This window comes from Pogoniulus pusillus, unplaced genomic scaffold (genome assembly GCF_015220805.1).
Source record: "Pogoniulus pusillus isolate bPogPus1 unplaced genomic scaffold, bPogPus1.pri scaffold_101_arrow_ctg1, whole genome shotgun sequence".
Lineage (NCBI taxonomy): Eukaryota > Metazoa > Chordata > Aves > Piciformes > Lybiidae > Pogoniulus > Pogoniulus pusillus.
In genome coordinates this window covers 59,407-73,052 of record NW_026974540.1, presented here as the reverse complement: position 1 = coordinate 73,052, position 13,646 = coordinate 59,407, and the positions used below count along the sequence as shown (strand labels likewise).

The window sequence follows — 13,646 nt, the reverse complement described above, 5'->3', positions numbered from 1 at the left end:
GAGGGAAAGCCAAAAGGTCAATGCTGGGTGGTGTTTGAAGAGCCTGCACAGGCCTGCCATAGGGAGAAGATCACTTCCTGCTGTGCTCCATGGGTGGATCCCTTCAGGACTGAGTTCCTCAGGAGCTGAGGCTGGCAGGCACTGGGTGAGCAGCCTTTGGAGGGAAGAGGAAGGGGGTTCACAGTCTCACAGAATGGGTGGGGTTGGAAGGGACCTTCAAAATCATCGAGTTCCAAACCCCTTGTCATGGGCAGGGACACCTCCTCCCAGACCAGCTTGCTCCAGACCTCTGCCAGCCTGGTCCTGAACACCTCCAGGCACGGAACAACAACAAACCTCCCTGGGCAACCTGTGCCAGGGTCTCACCAGCCTCACTCTCAACAATTTCTTCCTCATTTCCCCTCTCAATCTCCCCTCTCCCAGCTCAAGGCCTTTGTCCTTCATCCTCTCACTCCCAGTCCATGTCCAAAGTCCCTCCCCAGCTCTCCTGCAGCACTTTCAGGTACTGGGAAGTTGCTCTGATGTGTGTCTGAAGCCTTCTCTTCTCCAGGATCAGCAGCCACAACTCTCCCAGCCTGTCCCCGTAGATTGTCCTGCACTGAGACCTTCAAACACTCTCCATCAGAGGTGAGTTGGCATCCAGCTGGCAGCTGGCACTGGTGCTGTGCCCCAGGGAGCAGTGCGGGGCACAGTCTTGCTCAATGTCTTCAGTGATGCTCTGGAGCAGGGCACTGAGTGCAGCAGCAGTGAGTGTGCAGCTGGCACCAAGCTAGGAGCAGTGTGGAGCTGCTGGAGGGGAGCAGAGCCCTGCAGAGGGACCTGGCCAGGCTGCATGGGTGGGCAGAGGCCAAGGGCATGAGAGTGAAGAAGGCCAAGGGCAGGTTGTGCACTTTGGCCACAGCAAGGCCAAGCAGCACTGCAGGCTGGGGCCAGAGTGGCTGAGAGCAGGCAGGCAGAGAGGGCCCTGGGGGTGCTGTGAGAGAGCAGCTGCAGAGGAGGCAGCAGTGCCCAGGTGGGCAGCAGAGCCAGTGGCATCCTGGGCTGGCTGAGGAGCAGTGTGGGCAGCAGCACAAGGGAGGTTCTTGTGCCCACCCCTGTGCTCAGCACTGCTCAGGCCACCCCTGCAGTGCTGTGTCCAGCTCTGGGCTCCTGCATTGCAGAGAGCTGCTGAGGTGCTGGAAGGTGTTGAGAGCAGGGCAGCAAGGCTGGGGAGGGGCCTGGAGCACAGCCCTGTGAGGAGAGGCTGAGGGAGCTGGGGGGGTGCAGCCTGCAGCAGAGGAGGCTGAGGGCAGAGCTGATTGCTGCCTGCAGCTGCCTGCAGGGAGGCTGTAGCCAGGTGGGGTTGGGCTCTGCTGCCAGGCAGCCAGGGCCAGAAGCAGGGCACAGAGGCTGAAGCTGTGCCAGGGCAGGTCTAGGCTGGAGGTGAGGAGGAAGTTGTTGTCAGAGAGAGTGATTGGCACTGGGATGGGCTGCCCAGGGAGGTGCTGGAGTGGCTGTGGCTGGAGGTGTTGCAGCCAAGCCTGGCTGGGGCACTGAGTGCCATGGTCTGGGTGGTTGGGCAGGGCTGGGTGCTAGGCTGGGCTGGGTGAGCCTGGAGCTCTCTGCCAGCCTGCTTGGCTCTATGGTTCTGTGATTCTGCCATCCCAATCAGCTCCTCACACTGGGCACCAGCCTGAAGTCACTCACATCCCACATCTCCCTTGCACCATTTCCATCCCTTCTTCTCTCTCCTCAATGATGTTGAAGCTCTTTAAACATCCTGACCCCTGCAGAGGCTGGGAAGTAGCACAGAGCACATCTGGACTGCCCTCAGCAGGTCCTCATCACAGCACAGGAGGTTCCAGCTCAGCACAAGGGGCAACTTCTTGCCTGGAAGGGTCCCAGAGCCTGGCACAGGCTGCCCAGAGAGGTTGTGGAGTCTCCTTGTGTGGAGCCTTTCCAGGCCTGTCTGGATGTGTTCTGTGTGCCCTGAGCTGGATTGTGTGGCCCTGCTCTGGCAGGGGTGGGTTGGGCTGGATGAGCTCTTTGGGTCCCTTCCAACCCCTGACATCTGTGAGCCTGTGATCCTGTGATCCTGTGATCTTGTGATCCTGTGAGCCTCTGATCCAGTGATCCTATGAGCCTGTGATCCTGTGACCCAGTGATCATTTGACCCTGTGATCCAATGATCCAGGGATCCTCTGACCTTTTGACCCAGTGATCCTGTGATGCAGTGATCCAGTGATTCTGTGAGCCTGTTGCCCTGTAATCCAGGGATCCAGTGATCCCGTGACCCTCTGAGCCTGTGATCCTGTAACCCTGTGATCCAATGACCCTGTAGTCCTCTGATCCTCTGACCCTGTGATCCAGTGATCCTCTGTCCCTGTGATCCTGTGACCCACTGAGCCTGTGAGTGGCAGGAGGCTGGAGCCAGGCTCTGCTGGGGGATGCCAGTGCCAGGCCAAGGGCCACTGGCTGCAAGCTGAGGCCTAGGAAGTGCCATGGGAGCAGCAGGAGGAGGAATTCTTCCCCCTGGGAGGGTGGCAGAGCCCTGGCAGAGGCTGCCCAGGGTGGGGCTGTGCAGTGTCCCTCTGTGGAGACCCTCAGAGAGGCTCTGCCAGAGCAGCTTACACAAGGACAACCACAAGGAGACAAAATCCTGCTCCAGCAGCCCCTCCAAAGGACCCTCAAGAGGCTCTGCCAGAGCAGCTCACACAAGGACAACCACAAGGAGACAAAATCCTGCTCCAGCAGCCCCTCCAAGGGACCCTCAAGAGGCTCTGCCAGAGCAGCTCACACAAGGACAAGCAGCAGGAGACAAAATCCTGCTCCAGCAGCCCCTCCAAGGGACCCTCAAGAGGCTCTGCCAGAGCAGCTCACACAAGGACAAGCAGCAGGAGACAAAATCCTGCTCCAGCAGCCCCTCCAAGGGACCCTCAAGAGGCTCTGCCAGAGCAGCTCACACAAGGACAAGCAGCAGGAGACAAAATCCTGCTCCAGCAGCCCCTCCAAGGGACCCTCAAGAGGCTCTGCCAGAGCAGCTCACACAAGGACAACCACAAGGAGACAAAATCCTGCTCCAGCAGCCCCTCCAAGGGTTTGAAGACCCCTGGAGAGGCTCTGGCAGTGCAGCTCAGGCTCGGTTGCTTGTTGCAGCAGCTGCCTGGCTGCAGATGGATTAAGATCTCCATTTGCTGGCCTGGAAAGGGAGGTGCCCAAAGCTCCCTTTCAGTGCAGGATGGATACAACCCCAGGCTGATCTGCCTTGATGTATGCAGGGGCAGAAGCCACACAGCAAACAGCAACAGCAGCGACAAAACCTCACACCCAAACCTTTTACAGCTCCTTCATTCCAGAAGCAGCAGAAAAAGAGGATGAAGATGATGATGAAGGAGAAAAAGAAGACAAAGAAGACAAAGAAGAAGAAGAAGACGAAGAAGACGACGAAAACGACGAAGACGACGACGAAGAAGACGAAGAAGAAGAAGAAGAAGAAGAAGAAGAAGAAGAAGAAGAAGAAGAAGAAGAAGAAGAAGAAGAAGAAGAAGACAAAGAAGAAGACGAAGACGAAGACGAAGAAGAAGACGAAGAAGAAGACGAAGAAGAAGAAGAAGAAGACGAAGAAGAAGACGAAGAAGAAGACGAAGACGAAGACGAAGACGAAGACGAAGAAGAAGACGAAGACGAAGACGAAGAAGAAGATGAAGAAGATGACGAAGACAAAGACGAAGAAGAAGACGAAGACGAAGACGAAGAAGAAGAAGAAGAAGAAGAAGAAGAAGACGAAGAAGAAGACGAAGAAGAAGACGAAGAAGAAGACGAAGAAGAAGACGAAGAAGAAGACGAAGAAGAAGACGAAGAAGACGAAGAAGAAGACGAAGAAGAAGACGAAGAAGAAGACGAAGACGAAGAAGAAGAAGAAGACGAAGAAGACGAAGAAGAAGACAAAGAAGAAGAAGAAGAAGAAGAAGACAAAGAAGAAGACGAAGAAGAAGACGAAGAAGAAGACGAAGAAGAAGAAGAAGAAGAAGAAGACGAAGAAGAAGAAGAAGAAGAAGAAGAAGAAGAAGAAGAAGAAGAAGAAGACGAAGAAGAAGATGACGAAGAAGAAGACGAAGACGAAGACGAAGACGAAGACGAAGACGAAGAAGAAGAAGAAGAAGACGAAGACGAAGACGAAGAAGAAGAAGACGAAGACGAAGACGAAGAAGAAGAAGACCAAGAAGAAGAAGACCAAGAAGAAGAAGACCAAGAAGAAGACCAAGAAGAAGAAGGCCAAGAAGACCAAGAAGAAGAAGACCAAGAAGAAGAAGACCAAGAAGAAGAAGACCAAGAAGAAGAAGACCAAGAAGACCAAGAAGAAGAAGAAGAAGAAGACCAAGAAGAAGAAGAAGAAGATGACAAAGATGATGACAAAGAACAAGAAGACGACAAAGATGATGACGAAGAAGAAGAAGAAGACAATGACAAAGAAGAAGAAGACGATGATGAAGAAGAACACAACGAAGAGGAGAAGAAGGAGGAGGAGGAGGAGGAGGAGGAGGAGGAGGAGGAGGAGGAGGAGGAGGAGGAGGAGGAGGAGGAGGAGGAGGAGGAGGAGGAGGAGGAGGAGGAGGAGGAGGAGGATCAGCTGCTCCCAGGGAGCTGAGTGTGAGCCAGCAGAGTGCCCAGGTGGCACAGGCAGCCACAGGCTGGGCTCAGGGATGCTGTGCCCAGCAGCAGCAGGGAGAGGATTGTCCCCTGGCACTCTGCTCTGGTGAGGCCACAGCTCGAGTCTGGGGCACCTCAGTCTGAGAGGGATGTACAGGTGCTGGAGCCAGGGCAGAGGAGGGCAAGGAAGGGCCCTGAGGAACAACTGTGATGAGGAGAGAGTGAAGGAGCTGGGGATAATCAGTGTGAGGAAGAGGAGGCTGAGGGCTGTCTGCAGCTGCCTGAAGGGGAGAGACTGCTGCTGGGCTCTGCTTACAGATTATGGGAGACAGAAGAAGGAGGAACAGCCTGAAGCTGAGGCTGGGGAGGTTTGGACTGGACAGGAGGAAGAGTCCTTCCATGGAGAGAGCGTGGCCAGGGACTGGCACGGAGGTGGTGGAGTCCCCAGCCCAGGCTGCCTTTCAGGGCCATGTGGCTGTGCCGTAAGGCAAACCCTGCAGGGTAAGGGTATAGGCAGGGGATGGGAGACCCCCAGGGCTCTGCCACACTGGGTTTGCCTGTGGCTGTGGGAGGACAGGGCCATGAGGAACTGCCTGCCCCCACGGAGCAAAGAATCACCATAGAATCATCATAGAATAAAGCACATTGGCAGAGAGCTCCAGGCTGACCCTGCCCAGCCTAGCACCCAGCCCTGCCCAACCACCCAGACCATGGCACTCAGTGCCCCAGCCAGGCTTGGCTGCAACACCTCCAGCCACAGCCACTCCACCACCTCCCTGGGCAGCCCATCCCAGTGCCAATCACTCTCTCTGACAACAACTTCCTCCTCACCTCCAGCCTCGACCTGCCCTGGCACAGCTTCACCCTCTGTGCCCTGCTTCTGCCCCTGGCTGCCTGGCAGCAGAGCCCAACCCCACCTGGCTACAGCCTCCGTGCAGGCAGCTGCAGGCAGCAATCAGCTCTGCCCTCAGCCTCCTCTGCTGCAGGCTGCACCCCCCCAGCTCTCTCAGCCTCTCCTCACAGGGCTGTGCTCCAGGCCCCTCCCCAGCCTTGCTGCCCTGCTCTCAACACCTTCCAGCACCTCAGCAGCTCTCTGCAGTGCAGGAGCCCAGAGATGGACACAGCACTGCAGGGGTGGCCTGAGCAGTGCTGAGCACAGGGGCACAAGAGCCTCCCTTGTGCTGCTGCCCACACTGCTCCTGAGCCAGCCCAGGATGCCACTGGCTCTGCTGCCCACCTGGGCACTGCTGCCTCCTCTGCAGCTGCTCTCTCACAGCACCCCCAGGGCCCTCTCTGCCTGCCTGCTCTCAGCCACTCTGGCCCCAGCCTGCAGTGCTGCTTGGCCTTGCTGTGGCCAAAGTGCACAACCTGCCCTTGGCCTTCTTCACTCTCATGCCCTTGACCTCTGCCCACCCATGCAGCCTGGCCAGGTCCCTCTGCAGGGCTCTGCTCCCCTCCAGCAGCTCCACACTGCTCCTAGCTTGATGCCAGCTGCACACTGACAGCTGCAGGACTCAGTGCCCTGCTCGAGGCCCCCAGTGGGGGCGCTGCAGAGGGCTGGGCACCAGCTCTGCCCTGGCATGCAGAGGCATGCTCGCCACCGGCTAATCCCCCTCAGTCACTGCCCCTTCTGTGCTCTGCCTGCCCACGCCTGGCAGGCGACAGGGTCAGAGCCCAGAGCACCCAGCAGATGAAAGGTGTGCCTTGATTAGCACTTGGAACTGAACAGGCTGCTGATCAGTGGGGACTGTGATACCTCATAAAGATGGTAATGACTCTTCCTCCGCCTTCTCCATCTCCATAAACAAGCTCGATTCCATCAGGCTGCCTTCGAGGGCTGGCAGAGCACTGAGCAAACAGCACCAGAATCACAATGGCTTCCTGCTAAGAATGGATTCCTGGGGGGTGAGCAGGCCCCTGGTGGTTAATGGATGAGATTCTGCCCAGCAGGGGGGCAGGAGAAAAAAAGTGTTACTCCCACTCCCTCCCCCCCTGCCTAAAACACATAATGAGGATGAGCAATTAATTAGAAGCTAAGGATCACGAAATGGTTTGGGCTGGAAGGGGACACAAACGTTCATAGAACCATGGAATGGTTTGGGGCTGGAAAGGGACACAAAGGTTCATGGAACCATGGAATGGTTTGGGGCTGGAAGGGGACACAAAGGTTCATAGAACCATGGAAGGGTTTGGGCTGGAAGGGGACACAAAGGTTCATAGAACCATGGAAGGGTTTGGGCTGGAAGGGGACACAAAGGTTCATAGAACCATGGAAGGGTTTGGGCTGGAAGGGGACACAAAGGTTCATAGAACCATGGAATGGTTTGGGCTGGAAGGGGACACAAAGGTTCATGGAATCATGGAATGGTTTGGGCTGGATAAAGACCTCTATGATCATAGATTCACAGAATGGTTCATGTTGGAAGGGACCTCAAAGCTCATCCAGTCCCAAATCCCCTCCCTTACGCAGGGACACTTCTCACCAGCTTATTGATCTCAAGACCTCATCCAAGCTGGCCTTGTGCACCTCCAAGGAGGGGACATCCAAAGCCTCCCTGTATCACCCTCAATAGTTTCTTCCTCCTCTCCACTCTCAGGCTCCCCTCTCCCAGCTCAAAGCCTTTGTCCCTTGTTCTGTCAGTCCCAGCCCTTGTCAAAAGTCCCTCCACAGCTTTCTGGTAGCCCACTTCAGGTCCTGGAATCCTGCCCTGAGGTCTCCCTGGTGTCTCCTGAGACAATTACTTCAGGCTTCTTTGTGCTGTGAACCAGTCCAGCAAACTGGGTCTGGGCATCTCCTGTGTGTTACCATGGACCAAACCATCCTGGACCAACTCCCCTGTGTGTTACCATGGACCAAATCCTCCTGGACCAACTCCCCTGTGTGTTGCCATGGACCAAATCCTCCTGGACCAAATCATCCTGGGCCAACTCTCCTGTGTGCTGCCATGGACCAAATCATCCTGGACCAAATTATCCTGGACCAACTCTCCTATGTGTTGCCATGGACCAAATCCTCCTGGACCAAACCATCCTGGACCAACTCCCCTGTGTGTTACCATGGACCAAACCATCCTGGACCAACTCCCCTGTGTGTTGCCATGGATCAAATCCTCCTGGACCAAATCATCCTGGGCCAACTCTCCTGTGTGCTGCCATGGACCAAACCATCCTGGACCAACTCCCTTGTGTGTTGCCATGGACCAAATCCTCCTGGACCAAATCATCCTGGGCCAACTCTCCTGTGTGCTGCCATGGACCAAATCATCCTGGACCAAATTATCCTGGACCAACTCTCCTATGTGTTGCCATGGACCAAATCATCCTGGACCAAATCATCCTGGACAAACTCTCCTGTGTGTTGCCATGGACCAAATCATCCTGGATCAGATCATCCTGGACCAAATCATCCTGGACCAAATAATCCTGGGTGTTGCCATGGACCAAATCATCCTGGGCCAACTCTCCTGTGTGTTGCCATGGACCAAATCATCCTGGATCAGATCATCCTGGACCAAATCATCCTGGACTAAAGCCCTTTACACACAGAAATTCCAACTTAAACCTCCCCTGGGGCACCCTGAGGCTGCTTCCTCTTGTCACAGGTTGACAGCATCACAGGCTCAGAGGCTGTCAGGGGTTGGAAGGGACCCAAAGAGCTCATCCAGTCCAGTCCCTCCCCTGCCAGAGCAGGGCCACACAATCCAGCTCAGGGCACACAGGAACACACCCAGACAGGCCTGCAAAGGCTCCAGAGAAGGAGACTCCACAACCTCTCTGGGCAGCCTGTGCCAGGCTCTGGGACCCTTCCAGGCAAGAAGTTCCCCTTGTGCTGAACTGGAACCTCCTGTGCTGCAGCTTCCATCCATTGCTGCTTGTCCTGTGCCAGGGAGCAGTGAGCAGAGCCTGTCCCCCACTCCTGACCCCCAGCCCTGCCCTCAGATATTGATAAGCATTGATTAGATCCCCTCTCAGCCTTCTCTTCTCCAGACTGAGCACCCCCAGGGCCCTCAGCCTCTCCTTATCCCCTCATCAAGTGCCCTATCACTTCCTCCTTGGGAGAATGAGCCCAACCCCCACTTGGCTCCAGCCTCCTTTTCAGGGAGCTGTACAGAGAGGCAGAAGGTCTCCACTCAGTCTCCTCTTCTCTGTGCTGAACAATCCCATGCCCCTCAGCTGTTCCTCACCAGACTCCCTCCCCAGCTTTGCCCTTCTCACCTGGACTCAACATGGATCAACCAATTGGAGTTTCTGCCTCAGGAGTCTGCTCCACCCCAAGCTGAATCCATCCTCACCTGGACCCAGCATGGAGCAACCAATTGGAGTTTCTGCCTCAGGAGCCTGCTCCACCCCCAGGCTGGATCCATCCTCACCTGGACCCACCATGGAGCAACCAATTGGAGTTTCTGCCTCAAAAGCTTGATCCAACCCCAGGCTGGATCCATCCTCACCTGGACTCACCATGGATCAACCAATTTTGCTTGCAGGGAAGGTGCCAGTTGGAGTTTCTTCCTCAGGAGCCTGTTCCTACCCCAGGCTGAATCCATCCTCACTTGGACCCAGCATGGAGCAACCAATTGGAGTTTCTGCTTCAGGAGCCTGCTCCAACCCCAAGCTGAATCCATCCCACCTGGACCCACCATGAAACAACCAATTGGAGTTTCTGCTTCATGGAGCCTGCTCCACCCCAGGCTGAATCCATCCCACCTGGACCCACCATGGAGCAACCAATTGTGCTTGCAGGGCAGGTGCCAGTTGGAGTTTCTTCCTCAGGAGCCTGTTCCTACCCCAAGCTGCCTCCATCCCTGGTGTTCCTTACCCCTGCCCTGGATTTCCCCTCTCTGAAGCCAACCTCACTCCCCCAGCACAGAAACCAGCCTTGGATGCTGCACTGTTTGTAGCTGCCAGCTCTACCTTTCCCCTCCCTGCCAGGACCCTGAGTGCCTCTCAGCACTCTGGAGAAGGCAGCGAGGGTGATCTGGCTCCTGGCACTTGCTGCTCTCCAGCCTGGGTGCGCAGCAGCAGCAGCAGCAGCAGCAGATGCTCACCTTGCTGTCTGGGAGCAGCACTGCCAGAGCCCTTTCAGCTCCTGCACTCTGGCTCGACCTGATGCTTTCATTGTCATTCAGCTCCCAAGGCTCTCCCACAGGAAGCTGCGACTATTTTTAAAGCAGCTGGCCTCAAAACATCAATACTGAGAGCTCTGGCTGTGAGACAAGCCTTGGGCTCTCACCCTCCATCCACTCGGGGTGGGATGAGGTGACCATCAGCCAGGCACCCACCCACCTGCTCCTTAAGCAGCGTCATGGAAGGCCAGCACCAGGTGCTGGTGGTGGTGGTGGTGTGGGAGTGACCTCTGGGGACATTCCCAGCCCTGTGCCAGAGCCTTCAGCGTCTTTGCTGGGCTCTCTCCAGTCAGTTCCTGTCTGTCTGCAACAGGGGAGCCCAGAGTTGGCCTCAGTCCTCCAGGTGTAGTCTACCTGGGCTGAAGCAAAGCCTTGTGGCAGGCAGCATCTGCCACAAATGGCTCAGTGCCAGGCAAGGGCATGGAACAGGTCACCCTGAGAGCCATCACACAGCACCCACACAGTGGCCAAGGGATCAGGCCCAGCCAGCAGGGGTTTAGGAAGGGCAGGATCAGAGGATGTCAGGGCTTGGAAGGGACCCAAAAAGCTCATCCAGTCCAACCCCCCTGCCAGAGCAGGGCCACACAACCCAGCTCAGGGCACACAGGAACACAGCCAGACAGGCCTGGAAAGGCTCCACACAAGGAGACTCCACAGCCTCTCTGGGCAGCCTGTGCCAGGCTCTGGGACCCTTCCAGGCAAGAAGTTCCCCTTGTGCTGAGCTGCAACCTCCTGTGCTGCAGCTTCCATCCATTGCTGCTTGTCCTGTCCCAGGGAGCAGTGAGCAGAGCCTGTCCCCCCCTCCTGACCCCCAGCCCTCAGATACTGATAAGCATCGATCAAATCCCCTCTCAGCCTTCTCTTCTCCAGACTAAGCAGCCCCAGGGCCCTCAGCCTCTCCTCACCAGGCAGTGCTGCAGTCCCCTCCTGATCCTCACAGCCCTCCCTTGGACCCTCTGCAGCAGATCCCTGTCCCTCTGCAACTGGGATCAATCCCCTCCCCGGAAGCTCTACCCACAGCTCTTGCCCCTTGCTCTGAGCAAGTCTGTGGATCCTCCAGTCCCAACCTCCCCCTGCCATGCCCAGGGACACCTCACACTAGAGCAGGCTGCACACAGCCTCAGCCAGCCTGGCCTGAAGCACCTCCAGCCATGGGGCCTCAACCCTCTCCCTGGGCAACCCCTGCCAGCCTCTCACCACCAACCTCTTCCTCACCTCCAGCCTGACTCTCCCCCATCCCCAGCTTTGTCCCACTCCCCACCCTGCCCTATCCTTCCCTGACAGCCAGAGCAGCCCCCTGCCCCTCTCTCTGGTGGTCTCCCCTCAGTCCCTGAGGGGCTCAGCCTTGCTTTAGCCTGGCTCAGCCTGGCAAGGCTGCCTTTAAGGCGGGCACAGGGAGCGACCATCCCCCTCGAGACCCACAGCCCCTCGCTGGGCGTGAGGCTTCCAGATGAGCTCTCCACAGAGGCTTTGTGCATCCCCAGCCCTTCCCTCTCCTGATTGCAGCTAATCCTCTTTGCCTGCCTGCCCATAAAGACCTGATTAGCTCCCTCTTGCATCTGCCACCCACTTGGATCTTCACCTTCTCATTATCCCCTCTGCTTTTTATCCCCTCTCCTTTCTTCCTTCCTTCCACACTCTCTGCTGGGGTGGGCAAGGAGTTTTGATTCAGAGCACATCTCCCTTCTCTGCCTTCACCTCACCTGCAGCTGCAATGTCCTCCCCCCCTCACACACACATCTAAAGGGGTCTTTAGAGCCACAGCATCACAGAATGGTTTGGGTTGGGAGGGACCTCCAAAGCTCAGCCAGGTCCAAAGCCCCAGGCCATAGGCAGGGACAGCTCCCACTCGAAGAGGTCACTCAAAGGACTCATCCAGACTGGTCCTGGACACCTCTTCAGGGAGGTTGTGGAGCACAGAAGCACAGAATGGGATCAAAGATCAAAGATCACATCCTGTGCTTCTGTGCTCCACAACCTCCCTGGCAAACCTGTGCCAGGCTCTCACCACCCTCACTCTGCGCCATTGCCTCACCACCTGTGCCTCTCTCTCACCACCTTCAACCTGTGCCAGTGTCTCCCCACCCTTAACCTGTGCCAGTGTCTGACCACCCTCCATATGTGCCAGGGTCTCCCCACCCTCAAATTGTGCCAGGGTCTCATCACCCTCCACCTATGCCAGTCTCTCACCACCTTCAACCTGTGCCAGTCTCTCACCACCCTCCACCTGTGCCAGGGTCTCTCCACCCTCCACCTGTGCCAGGGTCTCCCCACCCTCAAATTGTGCCAGGGTCTCACCACCCTCCACCTGTGCCAGTCTCTCAGCACCCTTCACCTGTGCCAGGGTCTCATCACCCTCAACCTATGCCAGTCTCTCAGCACCCTTCACCTGTGCCAGTCTCTCACCACCTTCAACCTGTGCCAGGGTCTCACCACCTTCAACCTGTGCCAGTCTCTCACCACCCTCAACCTGTGCCAGTGCCTCCCCACCTTCAATCTGTGCCCAGTGTCTCCCCACCTTCAACCTGTGCCAGTGTCTCCCCACTCTTCACCTCTGCCAGTCTCTCACCACCCTCCACCTGTGCCAATGTCTGACTACCCTCCACCTGTGCCAGTCTCTCACCACACTCAACCTCTGCCAGTCTCTCACCACCCTCCACCTGTGCCAGCGCAGACACCCTCAACCTGTGCCAATCTCTCCCTATCCTCAACCTGTGCCAGTGTCTCACCACCCTCAACCTGTGCCAGTGTCTCCCCACCTTCAACCTGTGCCCAGTGTCTCCCCACCCTCCACCTGTGCCAGTGTCTCCCCACTCTTCACCTCTGCCAGTCTCTCACCACCCTCCACCTGTGCCAATTTCTCACCACCCTCAACCTCTGCCAGTCTCTCACCACCCTCCACCTGTGCCAGTGCAGACACCCTCCACCTGTGCCAATCTCTCACCACCCTCCACCTGTGCCAGTGTCTCCCCACCTTCAACCTGTGCCCAGTGTCTCCCCACCCTCCACCTGTGCCAAGGTCTCACCACCCTCAACCTGTGCCAAGGTCTCCCCACCCTCCACCTGTGCCAGGGTCTCACCCCCCTCTCTCTCCAGGATTTCTCCCTCGTCTCCCCTCTCCCATCTCCTCCCTCGCAGACCCCTTTGAGGCGCTGGGCAGCCCCGAGGAGGTCTTCCCTGGCTCCAGCCAAGCCCCCGTGCCGCGGCAGAGGCCACCAGGGAGGCAGAGCTGCTGAGCCTCCCGAGTCCGAAGCCTCCAAACTCAGCCTGGGCTGAGAGCCAAAGTGGTTTGCAAGCCACCGAGCGCCTCCCGCCCTCAGCGCAGCCTCCTCTCTGCCCCCTCCCTCTCCCTCCTCTCAGCAGCTTGCAGCCATCCCAGGACAATAACTCAGCCCTCCCCTCCCTTCAGCATCCCTTACTCCCCACCCCCTCCCTCCTCCATCCCTCCCTCCCTCCCCCCGGGCGCGGGGTCGTTTGTTGACTTCAGAGCTTAACTGCGGTGATTTAAAGGTCAACACTCGGGAGCGAGTCGCTTAAGCATCCTTTCAGCAGAATTTATTCCCTTCAACTGTGCCGGAGGCTTTGCAGCTCCAATTGCCTCCCCGGAGGTCACAGGGCCCCCATCTGTCTCTCCTCTTGCCGCCCCACGCCCGTCCCAACCCTGTCCCCACGCCTCCAGCTGCGCTCTCCAGGTGATGAATGCTCGAGGAAAACGACCTCCTGCCTTGGTTTGCTCTCCTTGTGGTGGTCTCTGTCCTTGTTTGCCCTCTTATGGGGGGCAAGGGGAAGGTTTGGAGGGGCTGGGCAAGGACGAGAGGTGGCTGGAAGGGTCTGCAGAGAGGGCCCTGGGGGTGCTGTGAGAGAGCAGCTGCAGAGGAGGCAGCAGTGCCCAGG

At 57.2% G+C, this 13,646-nt stretch overlaps 1 protein-coding gene across 1 annotated transcript; it reads left to right on the top strand.

The window, feature by feature from the left end:
* Positions 1 to 3,247: 3,247 nt before the first annotated feature.
* LOC135173852 (cilia- and flagella-associated protein 251-like) lies at positions 3,248 to 4,253 on the top strand (the record flags this gene model as incomplete). The annotated part of the gene is made up of 1 exon (XM_064141054.1): positions 3,248 to 4,253. A coding segment is annotated over exon 1 (1,006 nt), but the record flags the coding sequence as incomplete, so codon positions are not given.
* Positions 4,254 to 13,646: the final 9,393 nt, after the last annotated feature.